The following is a 26,356-nucleotide window of genomic DNA, read 5'->3' as shown; positions in this document are numbered from 1 at the left end:
TGTTTTCCTGTTCTAGAGTATAGTGATCTGACTCACAAAGATGCTTTCAAGCATACACTATAGATATAAGAAAAGGAGTACTTGTGGCACCTTAGAGACTAACCAATTTATTTGAGCATAAGCTTTCGTGAGCTACAGCTCACTTCATCGGATGCATTCAGTGTATTTTCCACTGAATGCATCCGATGAAGTGAGCTGTAGCTCACGAAAGCTTATGCTCAAATAAATTGGTTAGTCTCTAAGGTGCCACAAGTACTCCTTTTCTTTTTGCGAATACAGGCTAACACGGCTGCTACTCTGAAACTTGTCACTATAGATATAGATTGCCCTAGGGTTTATACAACAGACGTATACATGTGGCAGAGCCTGTGATAATGGAAGACGATTTGAAAATGAATCCTATAATCTACCATTCTAGAGATCTTCATATATTGGGCTTGCTGGATAGTCAGCTGAAAAAAGGAAAATTGCCACCTTCTTTTTTTCACACCAATCCCAGCTAAACAGTGTTTAAAGGACACAGAACTAAATTGCTCTCCATTCCCTTTCCTCACCCTGATCTGTTTGTAAGTCCTATTCATCTGTCTACACACTGTCCGTAATCCTCTCCCTTTCCCTTTGTTAAAAAAAACCGAAAGATTGCAAATGGGACCCATCGTCTCAGAGATGCCCCTTCACTGTCACCAGTGTGAAGCTCACTGGTGCAGCAGCCAATAGGGCTTCAGACCTTTCTTGTACCCAGTGACATATCAGGTGGGCAGAAGTTAGAAGCTGGGCTATAATGAAGAAAGAGTTGCATGGTTTGCTCCTACAATTTGATTCTGTATCCTTGCTTTACAGTTAGAGCATTTTGTATTGGCTCAAACTACCACTAAAAGTCTCTTACCTTAAAGGTTGCTGAGGAAACATAGCATGAGCGGATGATTAAAAATAAAATCCAGATTTTTGCTCATAATGCAAGCCATGCTGGCACAAAATCAACTTCTTTTCATAGAGGAAGGATAAAATCTAAACTGCCAAGAGAGCACTGATAAAAATACATGATGAATAAGTAAACTTCAGAGGGTATAAATTCTATTCAATAAACTTTACATGCTGATGATTAAAGTACCTTTGCGAAAATGGGATTATTAAAGTGTAAATGTCAATAGATTAAATATGTGGCTGAATCAGCAAATTAGCACAAATCAAACATTACATCACCTTCATGGTCAGTAAAGTATGCAAGTCGATCAGCAAAATGCATGAAAAATTCATCTGCCACCACATGCAGCTTGATCAGCAAAGTGTGCAAAAACTCCACAGCTGAAGCATCTAGCAGAACTAATAAAGTACAAAATGAAATCTGCTATAAGAAACCAGGAAAGTATGTATCTGCATTCGTAAAATATTCAAAAAGATAAACTCTATGGGCCCAAATTTCCCCTCATTCACATGAGTACAACTCCCACTGAAATCTCAGTTATTAAGCCATGAAGCAGGATCAACAAGGAAATCAACCATTTCATGTAGTAAAAACATAGTTTAATGAAAGAAATACTGCATGATTCCAGTCAACAAAATATGCAATATGATCATTAAAAATTTGTAACTTATATCTGAAAAACTAGCTGTGAAGTACGCAGTTTGATCACTAAACTGAGGACACATTTACTGAGCTAGTGAAGTATTTACCTGAAATGAATTTTGGCTTGTGCAGCAGTAGCATCTCATATTAACGATTAGCAGTTGAAAACTCTGGAAGTCTGGAAAGTCAATTCTTTTAATGTCAGAATGTCTTCTTTTACTGATGTGTTATGGAGAGTAATTTTACCATTAGCTGTTTTACTCACCTAGTGGTGTTTCTTTAAAATTCATATTCTCTGCCATCTGATGTTTTGTGGGCCTCTTTGGCTGTATAGACATTGCACCTAATTATGATTCATCAGATAAAAATACGTGAAATATTTCCTCCTTTGGTTGCTGCAGAATGCTGCACAAGACATTCTAAATCAGTCATCCTTCTCTCACTCCCACCACGCTGTACAGCTGCTGAGCATACTTAGGAACTCCTTGGTTCTTGGAGGTGAGAAATTCCCTGGCTGGTCAATGGCAGTATTTCTAATATTGACCAGGGAGAGCTGTATATCCTGGAAACATGAACCTCTTCTAATATTCTAGGGAAAGCAATAACACATTCCCAGGGTATATTCAATACCAGGACTCATACCAGTGTTAAAATGTTTAAAAGGACAATGAGCAAGAAAGATTAACTCAAACAAGGATGGAGTTCCATTAAGACTTTGAATGGACAGACAAATGGGAGAACACTGTCTTGCATGAAAAGACAGACAGTTGTCATTTTTCTATGTTGGAGAAATCTGGAGAAGCATTTTGAAGAGATGGTGTTGAACAAGGTTCCATGTAAGCTCCAGCACAGGAAATAGGCTTGGACTAGAAAACTGAGACAATTGTATCAAGAATAAAAAGTTCAGTGGGACTAGGTGGTACATTCTGTGGGACGAGGAGCTGTTGCATAAGCTCTTTCCGGCTGTCTGCATATTTTCTGCAGTTTTGATGTTACATGTTAATACGCATTATTATTTTTACAGCACCGCAAATTGTGCTAGGTGCTTCACAGCACATATAAATTGCATAACTTTCTTTCTCCAGAGAGTTTTTTCTTCTTCATGTCTATACAAAAATCAACTGGCCAATGCCACCAAGCATATATTGTGCAGAATCAGTTTCTCTCTTGCAGAACCAAATTCGTGTCTCTTTTTAGGGGGAGCCTAAAATTATCGTCTACTCTGATCTCTCATATAACACAGCCATAGGACTTCCATGAATTAATTCTAATTCGAACCAGAGCATAACTTTTAAAACAAGTCTACACTGGAGAATGCACCTGCTCACCAGTGAATACTTTTGAATAATTGGACCCTTTTTGGGTTAACATAAGAAATATTTTTAAAACCATCTTCCTCCCTCTTTTTACATATACAGATAGTTGGTTTCAACATTTATATTCAAAACAGGATTGACAGATCCCAATTCTATACATCTATTCTTCTTTGACTGGTGTGATACGTTGAAATGTACTATGAAGTCCATTTTGTAAGACTTCATGCTTATCCTTAACCACATGCTTATCAATGAGAGCTGGAACCACCTTCAACAAAGAATTTCAATTTGATTAATTTTGTCATTTGTTCTTTTTCATGGAATTATATAATGAATTGGTTTATTACAATATAGAACTATTTTAGTTTAAAAAAAGAAAAAAAACCTATACTTGTTACAGCTATCTTCTGAAAGGGATAAATAATATAATTATCATAGAATTAATATACAGTTTACCTTAACAGTAGTTTGTATTTTTTTCATTCAACAAAGCAAGAGATACCTTTTTGAATTTAGTCATTAATCAAGTGAGTTTTCATCAGCCATATGGTATCACATTTGATCTGAAAGAGTGGCCTTTTTCAAATGTTTTCCCTCTTATTTTAGGACTTTCTGATGGAAACATTCATCATGTTCAAGAATCTCATTGGGAAGAATGTCTATCCCTTCGACTGGGTTATAATGAACATGATGCAGAATAAGTAAGTACAGAGAAAAAGTGCTGGACCTTTACTGAGATGACTATTTCATGTTTGATCTGAAACAACAGTGTTGCTTAGAAACAGTCTCACACACAATGCAGCAGAGATTTTTTTTTCTGTGATGCAAATAATTATTTGAAAAATTGGCTCTAGAGATTGCAGTAGACCTGTTATTGAAACAGAAGCAGTAAAGCATTGCTCTTCAGGTCCATCACAAATCAAGGGAGGGTGTCATTTTAAAAAAAAATGTACACCAACAATTTTAGAACAGATTGTGGAGGAGGAAAATTAAACCAACATTTTTAATATTATTATTAGTTAATTGAATTTCCAATACTACTCCAGTCAGGATACATGTGTTTGTACATCACATATTTCAGAAATAAATGGCTACTGTGCAGGGTTGAGCATCTGCCGTGAGAGTGTTTTGATGTTGTTAACATGTAGATAATGCATTTTCATACATCCTAATTGAAAGAGCAGGGATTTAAAACCTGTCCCCATCAGCTTGATAATGAAGTGACAGGTTGCTAATCTTTCAAATCATGGTGTTTTTGCTTTGTCACTGCTTCTCTGTTTTTCGTTATTTAGTTATTATTTAACAGGATTCAGTGGAATATTTTGCATTTGCCATTTTAGTAAATATCTCCCACACATTTTTGTTCACTTTGATGCAAGTTTTTAAAAAAGCATCTTGTTTCCATGTTGCTTGGAGAAATATTTTGTGCTTACTGTTAGCTATCATGGCTTAAACGTTGTCAGTTTTTACCCTATTAACCCATAAAATTGGGGTTATACTTTTGCCATAAAAATCCACTGAAACTTGAAACTTGGCATATGAGAACTCCCCTCCTGAATGAATTTTATTATGGGTAATAAATTGGATTAAAATGAATTCAGCCATCCTTGAATTTATGTTTAGTGGCTATGGTCAAACATGTTTGTCCTGCTGTAACTCAAAAAACACTGTGTTTTGCGTAAAGAACTTTTTCAAATTAGTTGATAATGTGGACTTAAACCTACTAGATTTTTTGTTCAGGTCTTAAATGTGGTCTCCTGTTCATAAACTCCAGCTACTTTGAGGATTTTACTGCAGATTTATAATATGCAGAGATCACCATAGGAGCCTTCACAGCATATGTTATCCCACAGCCCTTGCTGAAATCCTGAAAATATCTCTCCCCCCCGCCCCGCCCTTTTCTCTGTGCACCATCATTTTAAGAAGAATTGAGGCAGCACTGGAAAGGGTTCTATTTACAGCCTGTTGGCCCCACTTACTAGTCATGCAGCAATTACTGTTAAGACACTGATATGCTTCTTTCCCCAAACTTGACAATGTTTTCCCAGGATTCTGCCAGTGCTGAGAATGAAATATTTGTCCTGGAATTGAACCCAAATTTCCCAAGTGGCAGGGCCAAATGCCTTGTGAATGTTTGTTTGGAGTTTTGTTTTGTTTGGGGTTTTTTTGTCTGTGTGTTACCAATTTGAAATTATAGTAGCAAAAAAATTACTTTTTTTTTAACATATAGTTCAGCAAATTTAGCAGTATTTTCAAGCATGGTGTTTGTAGTCTCGGATTATGGCAAGTAACTTTAATACAGTACAACTGAATAAAGGTCTGCAACAACTTAGTATAGAGGTGGAATGAAGACAGTGTCTGAACTAGAATAACTCTGGAGACAGGAGTGTGCAGAGGCCTGCAGGAAGCTGATTCTTGCCTGGTCTTCTGGTACCTACAATGTGCGGCTTATGTGTATTTTTCTATACTGGACATTACTTCCTGAAAAAGCAGAAAGGCCAGCTGTACTGTCACAATGTTAGGGTCGTCTCTGCTATTATTCCCATACTTTTAGAGACATTATTTGAAGAAGGTACAGGCTAAAAGAATGTTGTATTCACAAGCTTGTTTGTGTTGACAGTTCTCCAGAGAGATGTATAGAGGCTTGTTCATCTCTAAGTTTAACTTCTTTACCTAAATTTAATGGTAATGTGAGCATTTTAATTAAATGCATCTTTGTGTATGTTTCTGAAATGGATTAAACTCTTTAACTTCTAAAGTAGGGTGGGGATTCCAAAAATATAAAACTACATTTTGAAAATATCTTCCTGTCTAGTTTTTGTTTTCAACCTACTATTGGAAAAGAGTCACTAAAACATCCAGTAACATATAGCAGATCTGTCAGGCAGAAATAGCTTCCTGTCTTCAGTAGATATTGAATCTGAGTACACAGTGCCACACCACTATTAAAAAAAATAATTAAAAAGTGTGTACTAGTTCATTAATTTATTTCAGTAGTTTTAATACTGTTGTGATCTGGCAGTATGGGGCAGCCTTTCAAAGGACACCTTTTAATTTTGCCCAGAAAATCTTACAGTTAGAGACACAGTTACACAGTTTGCACATTGGAATACTCTTGTGTACAGATAAATATTGAATAGATGAAGAAGAACCCTTGCAAATATTTGGGTAAAATTAAGGAGAACTTTTGAAAATTTGTATCTACAAATTTAGTAATGTACCTACTTCAAAATCATTTTACTTGTATAATTCTATAATTCTTTTTACTTGTATAATACAAAACTACATGCGGAACTCAAGAATTAATCTCTTATCTGCTAGTAGCTTCTTGGCTATTGGTAGCCTCTCAATGGAAAAAGAAAAAATAGCCCAACCATTGAGGAATGGTTCAAAAATATGGGAGATTGTGGTTGTAGAAAAATTAACATGCTAATTATGTACCCAGCAAAACAGAGAGAGAAAAGGTAGATACTTGATATTTGGTTACCTTTTATTCCTTACTCAGAAAAGGACATTCACCTGGAGAAAAAAATAGCACCCCATCTAATGTTTTTGAATATTAACATTTGATAGATGATACATGGTCTGTTAAATATGTGGATATAGAGGTTTCACTCAATTTAATAAAATCACTGGAAATGTCATAGGTGTTGTAATGATGCTCACTCTGTAATATGGTAACACCCTGTTAAATGGAAAGATCTGATGGCTATATTCCTGTATAATGTCTCTTTAAACAAAAGAGAACTGTTGTAATGATTGTTTTGTTCCTGATATTTACATGGCAAGATTTAGTAAACTTGTTAAAACTTCCTAAATAGTTAAAGAAAAGAAAAAAAGAAAGAAATACGTGCATACCCATCCCTTAGTATTAATATTTTCTCTTGGTGCCCAGGCACATGGGATCCCTTCTGTTCCTTTGTACTGTCATTGTTCGGAGTGTGCTGGCAGTTCTTACTCTGTGAACATGCAGCTAGTGATTTTTGCTGGTTAGTGGCACTTGTCTTTTGCCAAGGCTTCATGAACCAAGAAGGAAAGAGACGAATGCCTTTGCCCCTCATCCTTGATCAGTTAGAGGGAGTTCCTCTTAATCCAGGATTGCTCCCCGTCCTTACCAGAAAGCAGAGAAAGGAGTTCCTCTTTGTCAGAGTTCTCCTTGAAGATGCTTAGAGCCCTCTCAGCCTTCAAAACCAAAGAAAGGAAGTTGTTGAAGTCCTTGGAGAGGAACTCTTTGGCTGCAGAGGCTAACTACTCCAGTACTGAAGGTAGAGCGTACCCTTCGGCTGCTACTCCTCAATATCACTCACTAGTGGCTTGATCAGGACAGAGCTGTTGACTCTGGTTCCTGAGCTGGGACAGGTGCAGCTGGCTGCTTCCTTAGAGCAGACACTGGAGTCATCACCCTTGATCATAATGGAGCAAAGGTCTATTTTGGTACCAACCACCCTGGAGACCTATGCAGCTGCAAAAGATCTCCTAAGCCTCTTAGTACCACCCTAGCAGATTACTCAGACTGATAGTGTCTTGCCATAGTACATACCTTGCCTTCTATGTTGCTGACCCATTGATCATGAAGCCAGTTCCAAGACCAATGGTAACCACTTTGCCTCAGCACACGGTACTGATAGCTAGGAAGCCCCCAAAGTCAGTACCGCAGTCCAGCCATCGTGTTCCCAATCTCTGATGAGTACCATCGGGTACTGCATCTCCCCAGCTCTATGGTAAATTAAGATTGTCCTCTCCCAAATAGCGGCTGCAATTGGCCCTGACATCAACCCCTCAACAGTCTGTAGTAGAGGAGGAACAAAGAGTCAGTGGGCATGATTTCTCCCTGAACACCAATAGCCACTGCCCCTTTCCACTTTGTCCCCAGATAAAATGACCAACCCTCCATCCACACCCCTTTCTGATGAGTTGAAAGTCTCAGGACTGGATGAGGCAGTTAATGGACAGTCTAGACTTTTCACTTGGCATCACACAAGAAAAGCTGCACAATGTGCTGGGTGTTCTCCGGCTCTCAATCAGGTAGAATGGTCCTACCAATCAATGAGGTACTGCTAGAAACAGCTAAAGCTGTATGGCATGCTTCTGCAATGATCCCTGCCAACTTCCATGTATGCAGATAGGAGATATAAGGCACTGGGGAAAGGATTTGAGTACTCCTTCCAGCTCCCCACCTTGAGGTCTCTTATCATCCAAGCTCCACAAGAAAGGTCTGAACAACAAACTAGGTCGATTCCTACAGAAAAGGATCCTAAAAAACTGGACCTTTTCAGACATAAAGAGTACACCTTAGTGAGTCTTCAGGCTGGGATAACTAATTATCAGGCACTCTTCACAAAGTACCATTTTCTGCTATGGAATCAACTCTCCTCTTTAATGGACAAGCTTCCCAACGAATATCAGAAGGAGTTAAGATCCACCATGTCCAAAGGGCAGGTCACTTCTAGAATGGCACTCGAGACAGCACAGGACTTGTCACATAGCTGCCAGGACCATGATGAGATTCCTTAAAGGACTGACCCATGCCTTTCCACCAGCTAGGAAACACTCTCCTGCTTGGGATCTCAGCATAGTGCTGGCTGGATTAATGGGGCCTCAGTTCAAGCCCATGACTACCGGCTCAATCCAGCAACTTTCTAAAAAGACAGCCTTCCGAGTGGGCATAACATCGGCCAGGACAAATTGGGAAATTCAGGTCCTCGTGGTAGATCCCCTCTCTATTATCTTCCACAAGGACGAGGTCACCCTGAGACCTCACCCTAAGTTCCTGCCTATAATTATTTTGGGTAGTAATAATAATCTATTCATCCCGTGGTTGTCTTTTCTAAACCTCATTCTTCACCAGTTGAAGTAAAGCTTCACACCCCAGAAATGGGTAGGACATTTGTCCTTTTACCTGGATAGAACCAGAATGGTTAGAACCTCTCTGAGACTATTCATGGTGTTTGCAGGATGGATAAGAAGACAGTCAATATCCTAACAAAAACTATCCAAGTGGGTTTCGGACTGCATACATACTGGCAATATTCTTGCAAAGATGATTCATCGGGACGTTAGATCCCATTCAACTCAAACTCAGGCAACCTCCACAGACTCTTTGAACAGTATCCCTTTGCCTGAGATTTGTAGGGCAGCAAGGTGGAGTTCAGCCCCACACATTCAGTACTCATCTATGCATTGGGGCAGGCCTTTAGGTCAGATGCAAGCTTTGGCAGAGTGGTACTCCAGTCATTATTCCAGTAGGAGGACTCCTACCCAGATTTAAAATCAGGATACTGCTTACTAGATACCAAGTGTCAAATCTGTCAACAACCTCAAGAATAAAGTTTAGTTACTTCTAGTTTAGTTTAGTTAATAAAGTTTAGTTAAATTCCAGACACTGGGTCTTGTTACACCTTTGTCTGCTTGATTGAAGAGCCCATTATCAAAATGTTGTTCCCCATAATATAGGTACTTATACAGACTGTGATCAAATAGCCCCTCAACTTTCTCTTTGTTTAGCTAAACAGATTGAGCTCCTGGAGTCTATTCAGTATAAGACATGTTTTACAAACTTTATCATTCGTGTGGCTCTTCTCTGAAGCCTCTTCATCTTTCTTGAATTGTGGACACCAGATTGGGGCACAGTATTCCAATAGTAGTCACTCCAGTGCCAAATATGGAAGTCATATAACCTCTTTCCTCCTACTTGCCATTCCCCTATTGATGCATCCAAGGATCATTTTCGCTCTTTTGGCTACAGCGTTGCACTGGGAGCTCATGTTAAGCTGATTACTCACCATGACCACAAGTCCATTTAAGAGTCCCTGCTCCCCAGGATAGTGTCCCCAGTCCTGTAAGTATGGCCCACATTCTTTGTTTCTAGAGGTACAAGTTAAAATGCATATTGTTTGCTTGAGCCCTGCTTACCACGTGATCCAGATCGCACTGTATTAGTATCTGTATTGGTGATCTGTCCTCTTCATTGTTTACCACTTCCCCAACCTGTGTATCATCTGCAAAGTTTACCAGTAATGACACACTATCTGTAATGAAATGCTACCCATTTGGAATCTGGTAAGGACACCAGAGTAAATGTTTTACTTCTGTGTGGGATTTCTAACGACCAAGTTGTCCAGACTTTCTTTTCCAACAGCATGATGCTTACCTATACCATGCTTAGAGCAAAGTTGGTTGTTTACTAAGAAGAATATTACAATAGTACCTTTTGTTTTCCTTGAAGGGGTCTCATCCAGTCAGTTACCAGAGGCAATCGTTCCTAGCATGTGAGTCTGATGCAATCATGCTCTGAGATGGAATGGTTGCAGATAGCAGAAGACTGCAGGTTTTTTAAACCATTTAGGCTACAGTCCTTCAAAGATTTATTTTTATGCACTCTTAGAAGTCACTCAGTATGTGTTAAGCAAATGCGTAAGTCCGTGCAGGATCAGGACCTTACCATTTTTTTCTTTAGCATATGTCTTCATAGTACTTTTATTAGATATCTTCCAGTTTAAAACTATTTCTTGATCTTGTACTGAATTAGAATTGTATCTAGCTAAATTACATTAGTCAACTTTTCACCTGAGGAAGTTTCTGTGTAAGACACTTGCTTTATATGACAGCTAATTCTGCACTTGGCACTGAACATTTGTGACTAAATATGTTTTTTTTAATTGCTTAGGAAATAAAGATGAACCAAAATAACTTTAAAGAAAACTTTTCTTAGAATTCTGCCATTGTTATCAGTTGATTTGGAATTATGCTATTTAAGATATTCTAGCTACTTTTAAGTTATGTTTATTTTAAGGTTTATGTATGTGGATGTTTTGACAGAATTTAGTAGTCATGCAAGGGAGGATCTAATATTGCTAGTCTGAGCCCAAGTGTAGGCATAGTGTTAATTATAGAGCAGTTGTAATACTAGCTTCCTTCCAGTACACTATCAGTGAATTCTAGGTTTCAGACACGAGACTCCCTGAGATAGACTGCCAGTTATATTGAATAAGGCCAAATTGTTGGGTGGCTTTCCTGTGATGTTCGGAAATGGGGAGTAAGAGATAAGAACATAAGTGGCTATACTGAGACAGACCAATGGTCCTTCTCACCCACTGTCCTGTCTTATGACAGTCACCAATACCTGGTGCTTCAGAGGGAGTGAAAAGAACAGGGCAATTGTCTAGTGATCCATCCCCTGTCGTCCGTTCCCTGCTTCTGGCAATCAGAGGCTAGGGGCACCTAGAGCATGGGGTTGCATCACTGGCCATTCTTGGGTAATAGCCGCTGATGAACCTATCCTCCATGAACTTACCTAATTCTTTTTTGAACCCAGTTTTAGTTTTGGTTTCACAACATCCCTTGGCAATGAGTTCCAGGTGGACTGTGTTATGTTAAGAAGTGTGTCCTTTTGTTTGTTTTAAACAAGTGCTGCCTATTAAACTTCCTTTTGTTCCTTGATCACCATAGTCACTTGTGATCTGGGACAGATTTGAACTTGGATTTTTCACTCCAGAAGTCAGAGGCTAGTGATCTAATCTACAGTGTTTGTGATAAGTGCACAGTTGATAGCCCTAAAAATGGAAGTCCATTTTCCATAAAGCAGGCACTGTATTGTCATTTCTAGTGCCAGTTTCCTCACATGATTCTACACACAAGTCACAACCCTGACTGGGAGGGACCATTTCTATAGCTGAAAGGATAGTTCAATCTCAACACTCATTTAGTCCTTGAATTTTCTGTTGGCAGCACTGGTGCCCAGTTGTGATGGCAGATCTTGTGATAAATTAATCTCTACTAAGAATTTGGTCCACACCAATAGTCATGGACGTTTAGTTGCCCATACTGATACTTCATTTTTTTGTTAAATGGTACTTCATCTGTATAAGAAATGTAATCCGATGTCCTCTATATTTTACACGCAAAACCAAAAATCTATAAACATTCTCCAAAATGAAAGAATTAATTACCTCCAAGATCATTGTGCAGTCTGCTTTTTATCCTGTGTTCTTCCTATCCTCTTTCCCTCTTCCTCATCGAAAAGAAATCAAATTAGGGAAAGAAATACCCTTGAAAAATACAGTTCAACAGTAATGTACCATCAGCAAATGCACCCATTTCAGAAATTAATTTTGTTCTCTGGTATTTTTTAGTAGCAGGCATAGTTTGTACATACTGTTTTATTTTGGTTGTTTATAACTGTCAGTGAAATAAAGGGGGTGTGTTACTACATGGTTGTCATATCAGCATATGTCAAACTGTAGTGTAATTTGAAAGCAATGTCTACTGTGTGTGTATCTGTCATCATTGTGGAAACTTTGCAACAAATGTCTCATTCTGAACAAAACAAGCTTATCTTAACCTTAAAGCTTATAGTGCAGTATTAACTTAAATTGCTTTAGTGAATTATGCCTGTTGACACCCAAAGCCAAAAGAAAATGACTTTTAAAATATTAAACATTTGCTTTATTGGTAAATATTTGCTCTGCAATGTTTTGAACACATCTGGTTTTCTATGAATAAAGGAAAACAACCTTCTGAAATTATAAAATAGTTGCAAATTCTAATATAGGGTCTGAAATTGGTTTTCAGTGTAAAGTTCATTTCTAGCTCTCATCTTTTGGGAGATCTGCTTTGTCTGTTTCACTTAGATTACTAGATCTCAGCTATCATATCCTGTAATCATATAGGAAGAATCAGGAAAGACTGTCTGAGTCATGAACTGGTTAATGATGCATCAGTAGTTGTCAGAATAGTGGAAATTCATGCAGGTTGTGTAGACATTTTTAGAAAGGAAACTGCCAGAAATTCAGAGTCAACAAGTAATTTCTGATTTATTTATTTATATTATAAAAAGGAGAGACTTCAAAATTAGGAGCCACTTTACCAAAGAGCTTTTGGTAATGCACTATTCAGGGAGATAGCTGGGTGTAAAGACAACATGAAAGCTTAAATAGATAATTGGGGTAGAGTTCATTTACAACATATAGTCTACTTGTTGATGTGAAGTAGTAACACTTTGACATTTCTAAACAAGATATTGTGATATATAGACAATTATTATATGCAATAATGTTTTGAGTCTGGACAGTAGAAGAGCTTTGGCTAAAGGAAAGTGACATCAGTATTGCTGTCTTGTTATATGTCTTACACCATACAACTTTTATTCCTTTGCTAAGGCTGTCCTGTTAAGAGACTGCATACTGAAAGGTATGGGATCATTCTGAGTTGAGAATGAGATAGGACATACCAATGTTAGCCATTCCATATTTTTCCTGAATATTATTTTTTTGCCATATACTCAAAAGGGGAAACTGTAATTATTTACAGATCAGGATATAATTTTCAGAAGAGTGTAAGTGAGCTGGGAGCCGCTTTTCAAAAATGACTGAGGCACTTTGAACCTTAATCTTCTCTTATTATACAAAGCATAAGTGGATATTGATAAGCTACATTAAGTATCACAGGGCTACATTTCTGTAAATGGAAGGGAGTTCTGTTGTCCTTTGAAGCTAGTTGTATAGTGCATTGACCTTTTCAATAAAGGCTTTGCAGGATGTTTTTACTTGATATAGTACCTGTCAAATTAACTAGAACTTAAATTAAATTGAACATTCCAGTTATGTTTTAAAATACAATTATTTTTCTTACTCTGTATCTGTACCTCACAGGACAATACTTTGACAGAATGCTCTTTTCAGTTGGATGTATTTCTGCAGTAAGGGAGAAACAGTAGATCTTACACAGTGGGTTATTTTGTCTGAACCATTCTGTATTAGAACTGTTTTGTGCTTGACATTGGTATCATTTTGATCATGACATTGTATGAGCGTATTTAGGGATAAGTGTTTTTCTTGGCACCCTAGCAGACCATTAGGTGTAATGGATCTGTTTTCCATCTTATCTATGTCCTAGATCTCTGATTTGCTATAGAAGTTCTACAGTGATCTTTTGAATCAATGAAGTTGAGCTTGCCAGTACCGATGAGTTTTTTTTTTTAAAAAAAGAGTATTATTGCTTTACTGATTAATCTTGACCATCTTACTTTGTTTCCTGATTCATTGCTTCCAGTGGGTAAACATAAAGGTGATAACTAATTTTGTAAGACTTGCAGTTGTCAAACTTAATTATTATACAGTACTGGTGCCACCGTGTATTTTGGAAAGCTTTGGGGTTTTTTTTAATGGTGGGGGCTTGGGGACACATAGAGAAAGAGGCTGGGCCCACTGACTCCCATCTGAGTAGGTAGGAAGGTCTCAGAAATTTAATGTGTGCCTCAGAAATATCAGTGTAGAGCATTATCATTAGACTAATATGCATAGCTTCACCATTGATTAGTAATTAATGCTTTCTGAATGTGCATGCATTGTTTTTAGCTATTTCAACCTATTGTATGCCATGGGATTACTTTTATTTGATAAATTGGATATTATTTTGAAATCAGAATTTAAAAAGAATATTCGACATTGAGAAGCGTCTCTCTTCTTTTCTGGTAGTAAAGACAGGGTGCTGAAACAATTTGTATTGTGGGGGTCCTGAGAGCGATTGAACCCAGTATATAATGGAAACCACTTAAAACCAGGGTGTATGGCAGCACCCTTAGTTCCAGCACCTATGAGTAAAGGCATAACAAGGATCCAACTTGCTATCCTTTATAAAAGTTTCCAAAATTTTTGAAAGCAAGTAATTAACATAAAATAAATAAATAAAAATCAGATTGTATTTCTAATCCACACTGGCTGGTGGTTTTGCTTTCTTGCAAAGCATTAACTAACAAGGACAGTCTCAGAGTTGAAGCTGGAAATATCCTTGTTCGTTCATTAGCTGGTTATCTTCCTCCATAAGCGATGGAAGATCTAATCTCTTCAATACATTTTTAATACTAAATGCATTGTATGAAGCATGAGAATTGTAAAGAGATTTATAAGATTATAGCATGGTTTAGTCCAGTGAACTTCCCATGCAACCCCCCTCCTTTCTTAATTCACATGGTAGTTCTTGTGACTTCACCGTTGGGAGAGCTGCAGTGCTAACAGTTTGCACTGCAGTTCGCCTTCTTCAATACATTTTACTTGATCTGTAATGCTTATTCTGCCAAAATGGTAATGAGGAAATTAAGATCCAGCTCACAGTTTATAAACTGAAGAGCAAGAAGAATCTTCAAGGAAATATTTGCCCTCCATTCTTAACATTTTTTTTGTAGTTCAGAAATTATTTTTAAGAGAAAAATATGACACACTGGTTATGCAGAGTCAACTTAAAAATACATATCAACCTCACTCAGCACAGATATATTCAGCAAAAGTAAGATTAGATCACATTATTATACAAGTCTGTTATTTTTACTTTGAGTTTTTCTCCAAGGTGACTTTTTGAGTCGTCATCCAGAGAGTCTTGTGTTCACTGATTCTTTTCATCCTAAATAGAATAAAACTAAATACAGCATTTTGTATATTTCTCACTGTTTTTTTTTCAAAATTCCATATATATATATATATATAGTGGTGCTAGAACTAAGGGTGCTGGGGGTGCTGCTGCACCCCCCAGCTTGAAGTAGTAATAAGAAACATCATAAGTACCCCCACTATAAAAATTGTTTCAGGACCCCTGTATTGAGTTGAGAACATAACTATTTTTAGAAAGAAAATTCAGAAATGTCTCTTAAAGCTATAGGACAAATCTGAAATGTTATTTGAGTATCCAGTAAGCGTTCCATTTGCTATTACGTTATATGGATAAAGCTAATTAAGTGACATCAGATTGGTTACTGAAAAATGAAATGAAATTAATTTTTTTGAAGACCTTATTTTTTCCAGTACCAAAATATGAATATTAATAAAATAATATGTGACTAGTTGAACCGGAGGAAGCAGCACAAGACAAACCAACACATTTGTTGTTAGTTCATCTTTATGCAATTTTTTTTGGTTGACACATGTTCTAATTGAAAAAGAAGCCCAGATATTCTATATAGAGTAGAAGGATTGAAATAATTTTATTTATTTTTGTCCCTCTTTGATTCACACTATAATTAATATTATTATAGGTGATAGGAACCCTTAGAATATGACATTGAGATAAAAATGGATTCTTTAGTGGAAGATTCACTTCCAACTTTATGTTCTCTAATTCTTAGAGCTCCCTCTGTTTCCTAGTTTCAGAACTAGATTGTGCAGCCCTAATATGTGCTTTGGATGTTACACAACAGAATACCAGGTCTTCTGCAGGGGATCCCACAGGTCTCTCTTCCTGTGATCTGACTAGCCATGAGTTTCAGTGAAAATCCATCAGCTGAGTTAGCTGTATTTTATTTCAGTTTTATTGAAACACAAAATGTTGGGTGTGTTTAAGAGTCTGGTCTACCATTTCTTCTTAAGTGAAAGTTTTAAGCTTCATAGCTGTATGTAAAATCGAGACAGGCCCAAACTGTAACAATGTGAATGCACATTTTTTAACGGTATATGTATTGGAGATGAAGCAAAGTGTGTATATTTCATTAAGGCACTTCAGGGCGTGTATCATCCATACGATGCTGTCCTACCTCTGGCAGCTTAAAGGCACTCATGCTCCATAATGCACCCGATGTGTGGTGATATCCTGCTGTGACATAGACCCTGTTATGCCTTATTGCTTAATTTCACTTTGCTTGGCTCTTCATATCCAATTTTTGTGCCAGACCAATTGCTCTGCCTGGACCACCGCATTCCCTGAGACTGTCCTGAAGGGCTTTTGCTCTCTTCCAGCAGCTGCTGAAATGGTGAAACAAGTGTATTACAGAAGAACAGAGAGCTCCCTGTTATGCTGCCAGCAAATAAAAATGACTAATAGCACAATCTTCATAAGAATTGGCAGACTGGCTTGTAGAGATTACTGTCTTAAGTTTTGAAGGATTCCCAAATTAGCAGTATGCATGCTTGTCTGTTTATACTACACTCAATGTCAGAGTAGGTGGTAATATGTAACATGTACACAACCAATCTCATAAATTTTATCAGGAAAAATAAATGATGCCTACAGTACTTTACACAGCACTCTTCTCCAGTGAGTATTTTAACAGATCTTTCTTTTACACTCTTGCTCCTGTTTTTCACCATCAGATCCATGTATTTCCAGAATACCTTTTTCAAACTTGTTGCCTTTCTTATGTCCTTGTTGGAGTATACCCAGGAGTTCATTGTTTCTTCTGTGTACTGTTTTGGTGACCTCTAGTCCTGACTTAGAAAGCACTTTGAGTAATTACAAATGAAGATGAACATTTCTTTAGTATTTAGGAGGTATTCATGCTTTTAAGTCTGCTGCCACTTAAGTCGTAGTCCACTTAGTCCATTACTAATAAATAACATGATTTGGTATGTACATATACTCCATTTTTAAAAAGACCTAAAGCAGTAAGATAAGACTAAGCACTCAGAAGTCAGGCGAAGCCAAAGTTAGGGTTGTGTATTGCTTTACAATTATTATTTATATTATGGGAGTGCCCAAAAGACCCAGATAGAATTGGGGCTTGTGCTAAATGCTGTACAAACAGGCTTTGCCTGAAGCGCAGACAATCTTGCTATGTGGAAAAAACGAGGGTAATAGTTGAACCGTCATGTAGTGACATGAGCTAGCTATGTGCAAAATTGGATCAGCTTACTGTAAGCACTTTTTTAAATTTTAATTTCAGATACTCTCTGTGTAACTATATAACCCTTCATGCTCACTAACACTTTCCATTGGCCTCAGCCCATCCCCAAAGTGATCCTGAACTCACTGCCTGTTTTCCCCTAATTCTGTTTAAATAATCCCCAATGATCCCTCTTCCTAGTAGTGTTAGTTCCCTTAAAAAACAAACCAAAAAACCCCTTGTATCTCCAATGGTTCCTCTTCCCCACCGCCCCACATAGAGATGGGAGTCTCCCAGAACCCATTCGGAAATCCTTTGTTCAAATAAAGACTTGAATGCCCTAATGTTACAGTGTTTTGCAGTTGTAAAGGAGACTGCAGGGGTGTTCTGGGGCTCCACTTGCACTCTTCACCCTCTGCCTGCTGCCATTTGCACAGGTGTTGGGAGTCCCTGAGCTGTTCCTGTGCTCTTCATCCATATGATGCTTTAGCAAAACATTGCAAAACTTTGCTCTCAAGTTGGTGAAATAATTAGTGTTTCCTATTCCAGGTAGGCAAATGTAGTCAGACCATTTCTTGCTCAGATGTGGGATGCTCATAGTGTATTGCCCCATATGTGTGGCTCCCTCCTCTCTCTACTGCACATATTTCACAAGCGAACATGTTGTGAAAATATTAATGCAAATAAAGTTGGTGTTTTGTGAGTGGAAGGAACACAAATGTGGTGAGGGTAGTTAACACTGTGAGTTTGCTGTGGAGAAAGCTGTAGCTGACTGAGGTGTTTTGAATGGTGACTTGTTGTGTGCCTGGAGGTCTCTTATCTTGCAGTACTTAACTGTTAATTTCCTTACAGTTATGGGTTTGTGCCAGAAGGCATAGCTTGGAAACAAACTTAACCTTTTTGACAGTGTTTTATGTGGCAGTTCAAAATTGTATACAGAAATAACTGGGGACAAGCAATAGGAAAAAAAAAAATTGAACAAAGACAAAGCCCTTGACTTCTGCATCACTTGAACTTGGCAACAACTATCCCTAGCAATCTCACATTTCTCACTTGCATGTCTGTGTTTTCCATTAGATGGGAGAAATCCACTCCTGTGTCATATGAAGTTATCGGGTGCTGTCATTAATCTTACAAATAAGGGGCCAGACCTAGGCCACCACTCAATTCAAAGTAAAGAGGTTGGGAAGCTATCTTAACAGGACAGCTGACAATTCGTTGGCGTGGTAATCAACTCTGTCCCAACCTTCAGGTTAACAACTGACAACAAGTTTCACCCAATGTGATTTTTTTTTTTTAAAGCTAAGTGTAGAAAGGAGTTCACTCTGAAAACACTGGGAAGCTCCAAATGATAGTTGTTGTCTAAGTAAGTATATATTCCCTTCTTGATTTATATTCAATTTGAACTGTTCTTACTCTTTACTCTTATATTTCTGCAGATGAAATAATTGTGTGATGCAGGGTGGTCTAGCATCCTTGAAGTAAAAAGTAGCAAATATAAATGTATCTGGTAGGTAAAATTTTAAATGGGCTACAGAGTTGACTATCCTAACATTCTTAGTATGGGCACCCTTAGGGGCTGTTCCCATCCTTACACAAAGGCCAAGGGCAATTGAAATCCCAGTGCTGGCAGGAGAGCGGGGACTGGTCCCTTCATACATTTCTTGGAATGCAAATCTCTCCAGATGGCTTGAGTAGAACCAAGTACTTGGCCCAGTACCTTTCTCACCGATTCACCTAGCTGGTAGAATGGAGAGAGGGGATAGTACTCTACCATGTGTGCTGCCCCTACACCAGGAGGTATTTTGCATCCTGAAGCAAAGTCAGTCCCAGAGATCTCCTAGGGGTGTGTAGCTCAAACAGTGTCCACTTCTAAGGACTAGCTACATACCAAAATCTAGCTCCAAATAAATATCGATATGAAAATTTTTTGCACAAAACTTGTTTCAAAAAATATGAATGTTACACAGAAAGTTGACATTATAAATGTTTCCAGCGACATTGTAAAACAAAATGATTGGGGGGAAAATACCCTGCCCTACACAAATACGTCGTTTCATGTAATGATTACAATTTTGGTGCCCCATAGTGCAAGTACTCAGGTGACTTGTCCCATTTTGTTACTTGTGAGAGTAAGACTTGCAGGATCAGGCTCTTTATTAAAAGCAATACAAGAAATGTTAGCATCATATATCAAAATACCAAGTTTCATTATTTTCTCTTTGACGCAGTATGTGTTAGGAACAAGAATGTGTGGATATTTGTTTCTTATAAAAGCAAGAGTGTGAAGTAGGTAATTAAACAAGTCGGAGGTGCTAAATTAAAAAGAATACTTTAGCAGGATTCCTTTTTATTACCATAAAAAGCTGTTATATCATGTGATAGCTATTTTTGAACAGAGGATATTTAATTTTATTTAAAATGGTGGGGTTTTTTCCTTTGGCAATTTAGTTTAAAATAATGCTCTTACCTCTGTTTATACTTAGTGGATGACAGATATTTTGCTTTTTCACATTTGTAAATGTAGCCTTATTCATCTCTCCTATTTTTCACTTTGTAAAAGAATCTGATTACCCTTTTCCACATTCGTTAATACCAGAAATTCTGCAGTGTACTACATAAGTGGTAGTTCAGACTTCATTGCAGATTACAGGCTGAGAAAAGCATTTAAGATTTCTGTAAGAAGTTTTGAAACTGGACTGTAGATTCTTTGGCTTTGGCCATCAAGGGCTTTAGTGCCTCTTTATTCGTCTCCCTTTCTTGTATCTTCAAACATGAAAAATGGTGTTTTAGGCTGCTCGCTGTTTTGAGGAAACATTTTACTTACTGTTTCTGCAAAATGTTGTCTGCGGACTATATTTCTATCTCTGTGCTTGAAAAAAGCTTCTAGATTTGGTATTACTGAATTTCAGGTCAGAGGAAAGTATTGTTATTTAGAGGGACTCATATAAGACACTTGAATGAAAGAGCCCCGACACAGGGGAGTTTTGTATATTTGAGTTCTGCTCTGTGATGGAATACCCTAGGATATCCTTCCCTCTCAAAAAACCCACATAACCAGCAACAAAGTGAAACAAAAAACCTTGGCACTTCCCCTAAAGTTAGGTTTTTCTCTGAAGGAAAGTAGTCGTAGTATATTGGCGAATGTAAATGAATATGTGAAGCCTGTCTGTCATGACCCACGGGCCTAAAACCCGGATCTACAAGTGCAGCCACACTTCAATCCTGCACTTGGCAGTCTGCTGACAACTGCTGATCCAGGGCCCATGAAGCCCAGCCCCAACTTGAGGCTCCTCCCCTGAGTCCTATTGGTGGAGTCCCAGAGCAGCTGATTGGCCCACTGGCCCTACTTAAGCCAGCACCAGGAACAGAAAACTATCAACAACTGGAAACCACTCTGCTCTGGACTATGTGCCTTGTGCATCCTGCTCCCCTGGCTTAACTTCCTGGTGTCCTGACCTGGCTTGGTGCCTGACCTCTGATTTGTGGTTCTGATCTCTGGTTAGTCTCCTGCCTCTGGCCTCGTGGAATACTAGCCCAGCCTGACTCTGGTTACCGAGCTGTGATTCTGGTCTCCAGTTTATCTCCTTCTTCTGATCTCCCGGTATCCTAACCCAGGTGACTCTCAATTCCTGACTGTGGGGTCTGGCTCTGACCACTAGGTCTGGCTGCCTACGACTCGGCCTTGGTATGGTCATGAAAAATAAAAGATAATTCTTCTCATTTTCCTTATGTCCATGTGACCACTATAGGAAATATAATTATTTCTGTTGATATTCCTATGTCTATATCTTCCAGCAACAAAGTGATGTCCTTGATCCTTCAATGCTATACTTTTGGCAAACCACCATGCTGAGTACTTTTTGCTGATTAGGGAACGAAAACGATGGGGAAATATTTTTTAAAAAGTATCATCCTTTTTGCATACTGTCATAAATATAAAGGGAAGGGTAAACCCCTTTAAAATCCCTCCTGGCCAGAAAAAAAAAATCCTCTCACCTGTAAAGGGTTAAGAAGCTAAAGGTAACCTCACTGGCACCTGACCAAAATGACCAATGAGGAGACAAGATACTTTCAAAAGCTGGGAGGAGGGAGAGAAACAAAGGGTCTGTGGGTCTGTCTTTATGCTGCCTTTGTCGGGGATAGACCAGGAATGGAGTCTTAGAACTTCTAGTAAGTAAGCTAGCTAGGTATGTGTTAGATTATGATTTCTTTAAATGGCTGAGAAAAGAATTGTGCTGAATAGAATAACTATTTCTGTCTGTGTATCTTTTTTGTAACTTAAGGTTTTGCCTAGAGGGGTTCTCTATGTTTTGAATCTAATTACCCTGTAAGGTATCTACCATCCTGATTTTACAGGGGGGATTTCTTTATTTCTATTTACTTCTATTTTTATTAAAAGTCTTCTCGTAAGAAAACTGAATGCTTTTTCATTGTTCTCAGATCCAAGGGTTTGGGTCTGTGGTCACCTATGCAAATTGGTGAGGCTTTTTATCCAACATTTCCCAGGAAAGGGGGGTTGCAAGTGTTGGGAGGATTGTTCATTGTTCTGAAGATCCAAGGGTCTGGGTCTGTAGTCACCTAGGCAAATTGGTGAGGCTTTTTACCAAACCTTGTCCAGAAAGTGGGTGCAAGGTTTTGGGAAGTATTTTGGGGGGGAAGACGCGTCCAAACAGCTCTTCCCCAGGAACCAGTATTTGTTTGGTGGTGGTAGCGGCCAATCCAAGGACAAAGGGTGGAATATTTTGTACCTTGGGGAAGTTTTGACCTAAGCTGGTAAAGAGAAGCTTAGGAGATTTTTCATGCAGGTCCCCACATCTGTACCCTAGCGTTCAGAGTGGGGAAGGAACCTTGACACATATCAATACAAAAGAACCAGCACCAGGGAAGACCAAAATGGTTTTCCTGAGGCTGGTACTAAGTCAGGAGGTTTTAAACCTATTTTATGCCTTAAGTAGCTGGGGAGAAAAGAAAAGTCAGAATACTCTTGTTGATGTTTATCCTTCCCACACTAAATCAGAGAGGCTGGTTGTGTATGTCTAGATCTCTGGAATACATCAGGTTATCAGACAGTCTCTGATTACCGAATGTTGTACTTCTTGTCTGGAATGTGGCCTTTACAGCTGGCATTACTCCCATTACTATATCATCTTGGTTTTATTGTATCCTGGAGCAGGGTTTTAGAAACAACAAAATGTGATTATTTTAGCCAGGTATTGGGTGAAACCTGGCAGCTGATTAACACATGAAGAAATATTACACAACAGTCTAGGGCTGAGTTATGGTCCTTTAAAAGTTTGTGTTGGAATTACCAATACAACATTGCAACAATTTGGGGAATCTATGGCCTGGGCTACACTAGGAATTTACTTCAGTATAGCTATGTCTTTCAGGGATGTGAAAGAGAGACATTCCATAATTTGGAGGAGAATCCAGAAGCTTCAGGAGTAGGACTCTGGACGCCCTAGAGGAGTCTGACCAAATCCCAAAGAATGCTCAAGAGTGATGGGAAGGGAATGGTGTATAGGTTTTATTGTTTTACCCAGATCTACATATCTCTTTTGAAATTTAAAGTACAGAGTACTTGTTTTAGAAATACCTTTAGAAAAGCCTAGGTCCGTTTGCTTCAATTATCTTGTGTCCTTGAAGAGGCAAAACTGTAAACAAGAGTACCCTCAAGATTGTAACTCTGGGAAGGGGAGTCGGCACTAGTCTTAGGATCTAGGCAGTTAGACTACAAAGTCTCAGTTCTCAGAAGGGGGTACTAGAAAGAAAATTTGCACCCTGAGAGTGTGCCTAGAAACCCAGAGCTGAAGGCAGGGCCTGGATTCTGCTCAGACTCAGGAAAACTTAAAAGCACATGTGGGACCCAAACACAATGGCCTGGTGAGTCTAGCAAGGGAGCTAGAGTAGGACTGTGACTTACTAGGGGTACTCCTGGGGGAATTCTGCATCACTGCGCTTGCGCAGAATTCATGCCTCCCGCAGATTTCTTTGCTTCCCCACAGAAAAATAAGTTCTGACGGGGAAGCAAAGGGAAGCCGCAAGAGCGGTCATGCGCCCCCCCCCCCCCCCGACCCTGGTGGTGCAGGTAGGTTGGTTTGGGCACCCATAGCAGCTGGTAGAAACATAAATCACTGCCGGGGGTCGGGGGGCTGGGCAGTCGTGTGTGTGTGAGAGAGAGAGAGAGACACACTCTGTCCCTCTCGCTTGCTGTTGCAGCACACTCAGCGTGGAGGGGCAGGACTTTGGGATGATTCTGAAGAGGTAGGTGTGGGGCAGGCTCTGTCCCCTCAGGCAGAGCAGAATGTAGCAGCCTGCCTGCTTAGTGAATTGTTCCTGTTGTTCTTAGTGAATTCCCCCGGGAGCATAAAAGAGGTGTAAAAATTTTAAGGCTCCTTTATATTGCCAGAGTGGTGTAAAGGAGCCTTACTGTAAAGGGCAGTATGGCCTTATAAATGCTTATGGTGCTTTAGTGATTAGAACTGGTCTAAATGTTTGGCCTGAAAAAATTTCCTATCAAAATGTGCTCCATGAACTGTTTGCTACTGACTTTTTCAGAGATGGTCAGTAGCCAGTATAAATTGTGAGTTTGAGTCCCTTGCCCTCACTTGCTCTTCAGTTGCCTATGAGGTAACACTGAGCATATGGCTGCATATATTTGTTGACTAATAACTAAAAGTAAAGGGTCAATACTAGCTGCATTACTGTTAGACAAACGGAATTTGGTGATTTCCTCCAATGCTCCCCACTCCCATTCTCCATCCATTGTATTGTAGTTTAAATAAATTCCCAAAATAATTGAAACCAGCTTGATTATATTGTGTTATTTTGACAAAAATATGCAGAATTTTAAAATATTGTGCTCAGAATTTTTAATTTTTGGTGCAGAATTCCCCCAGGAGTATAGGGCTAGTCTACCCTAGAAGCACATCATCAGCTACAGGTTCACTTATAAAGCTGTTGTGCTCAGCCAAACTACAAAATATTTCATGTTACCCATAATCTGTTGAACTCTTACTTATGTATTTCCTTTCCTATCAGAACTGATTATTAAAATGATTTTGTGTTAATAGCAGCTTTCTCTTATACAACCAGCCTCTTCTTAATTGCCTCCATTCATTTAATGTCACAATTTAATCCAAGTGACAAGTCATCATTTTAAGGGACAGAAAAGCTTATCTGAACCTATTTGGCTTAAAAATCAACTTGGAAATCTCATAAGAATAGACTTTCTCATGTGGTTTTCTATACTGTGTGATTCCTACTAGGTCAGAAACCCCATAAGAATAACCTTTTCCATTATATTTCCTTCTGCTTCCAGTGACAGCCCAATTTAGGGAGCACATAGGGGCACAGGAATTAAAATAAAAACAAAAGTTTTGACAGAATATTTTTAATCTTATGTGAACTGGTTAGCTCACTACAAATCCCTCTTCATTTCTATGGATGTGATTTTGCTGTCATAAACACTGGAGCGCAATATTACAGACCAAGTCTGGCATAAGGAGGAGGCTGATTATAAAGAAGGTATAGGAAAAAGCTTCCATTTATACATGAATAGTTGCATAATCAGCAATAACAACAATCATGTCATTTTGTTCTTCATTTTATCAATGTAATGGCATTTTGATAGAAAGTACTAATGTTTTGCCAAATGTGGCAGTATTATTTTTATTTTTTTATGCCTAATATTGCATTAGGTTTAGCCATTTTCTATAGTTCTGGGGCTTTTGTCTTTTTGAGGAGCTTCTGAGACCCTTTGGACATTGAACTGTATAGATAAAGGGTACACCTACCCTGCCACCCTCCCATTCCTCATCCCCCGCAGCAATGAGTCTGAGTCTGGGTCAACTGGCTCCAGTCCAAGTGGGAAATATACACTGCTATTTTTAGCCCTGTAGTGCAAGCCCCGTGAACCCAAGTCAGTTGATCCAGGTTCTGAGACTCACGGCCACAGGGTTTTTTGGCAGTGTAGATGTATACAAACTAAACAGAGAAGCAGATTCCTTGGACACTTTTAAGCTATTCTAGGTGATGGTACCTCGTGGCTCACAAACATCATATTGCTTTTAAAAACATGGCAGCTGGCTCTCCTATCAACCTGAAGCTAAACAAAACTCTCTTAGAGAGCCGCTAGAAATTTTGAACCTGAAAATTGACAGGGTGCTGTTAAGCCTAGGAAGAGGATTAAGTTATAGGGAACTAACGCCACTTTACTTTGGAATGAGAGCATCCACAAAGGTGTTTAATGCATTTTAATTTACACCCATTGACTTCACACCTTAGGTAATTTGCCTTCACTTTCCTGAGTGTCTTTTTGTTGACATGACCTAAAGATGCTGTCATGTAATTTTCTTAGTTAAGTCCAGTCATGCAGGGGAGATTAAAGGAATTTGTCCCCCTATGTCGCATATTGGTAGAAGAGGGCAACCTAGAAGTAAATGAAGACTCTTGTAAAATCCATTGTCTAAGTCTAGTAAGTGTAAAAACTCTCCTTGATAGCTATGCCAGCTTTTAACTTAATGACAGAATTCTTTTTCTGGGCTGTGTCTGCTTTTTTAAATAGCCGTCAATTTTATAAATATGTAGCACTTCTTTGCTTTGTGAGGGAGAGTATTCTTTATGCACAGAGTGAAAAGAAAGCCCCTTGTTGGGGTATCAAAAGCAGGATTCAGTCCTTGCCTTTTAAACTGTAGTGTACTTCCAATATTCTGAAAAGAATTTTCCTTAAAGTTTTAAACATCAGAAAGTACTGCCAGAGCAATAATAAACAAAGAAAAAAAATCAGAAATAAGGTAGGTCCTGACATTAATAGATTCATAGATTTTAAGGCCAGAAGGGACCTTTGTGATCTTTAATCTGACCTCCTGCATAACATAGACGATA

The 26,356-nt window shown here is 38.6% G+C and overlaps 1 protein-coding gene across 4 annotated transcripts in view; it reads left to right on the top strand.

Moving 5' to 3' along the window:
* DOCK1 (dedicator of cytokinesis 1) overlaps positions 1-26,356 on the top strand; it is a 550,235-nt gene that overhangs the window by 319,660 nt on the left and 204,219 nt on the right. For all 4 annotated transcript variants that reach the window (XM_073354059.1, XM_073354057.1, XM_073354058.1 and 1 more), the window contains one exon: positions 3,490-3,584. In XM_073354059.1, coding sequence (XP_073210160.1) covers positions 3,490-3,584 — 95 coding nt within the window. The remainder of the gene's footprint in view (positions 1-3,489; positions 3,585-26,356) is intronic.

This window comes from Lepidochelys kempii, chromosome 7 (genome assembly GCF_965140265.1).
Source record: "Lepidochelys kempii isolate rLepKem1 chromosome 7, rLepKem1.hap2, whole genome shotgun sequence".
Lineage (NCBI taxonomy): Eukaryota > Metazoa > Chordata > Testudines > Cheloniidae > Lepidochelys > Lepidochelys kempii.
Note: the sequence above shows the minus strand (reverse complement) of the source record. Positions and strands in the feature narration are given on the sequence as shown.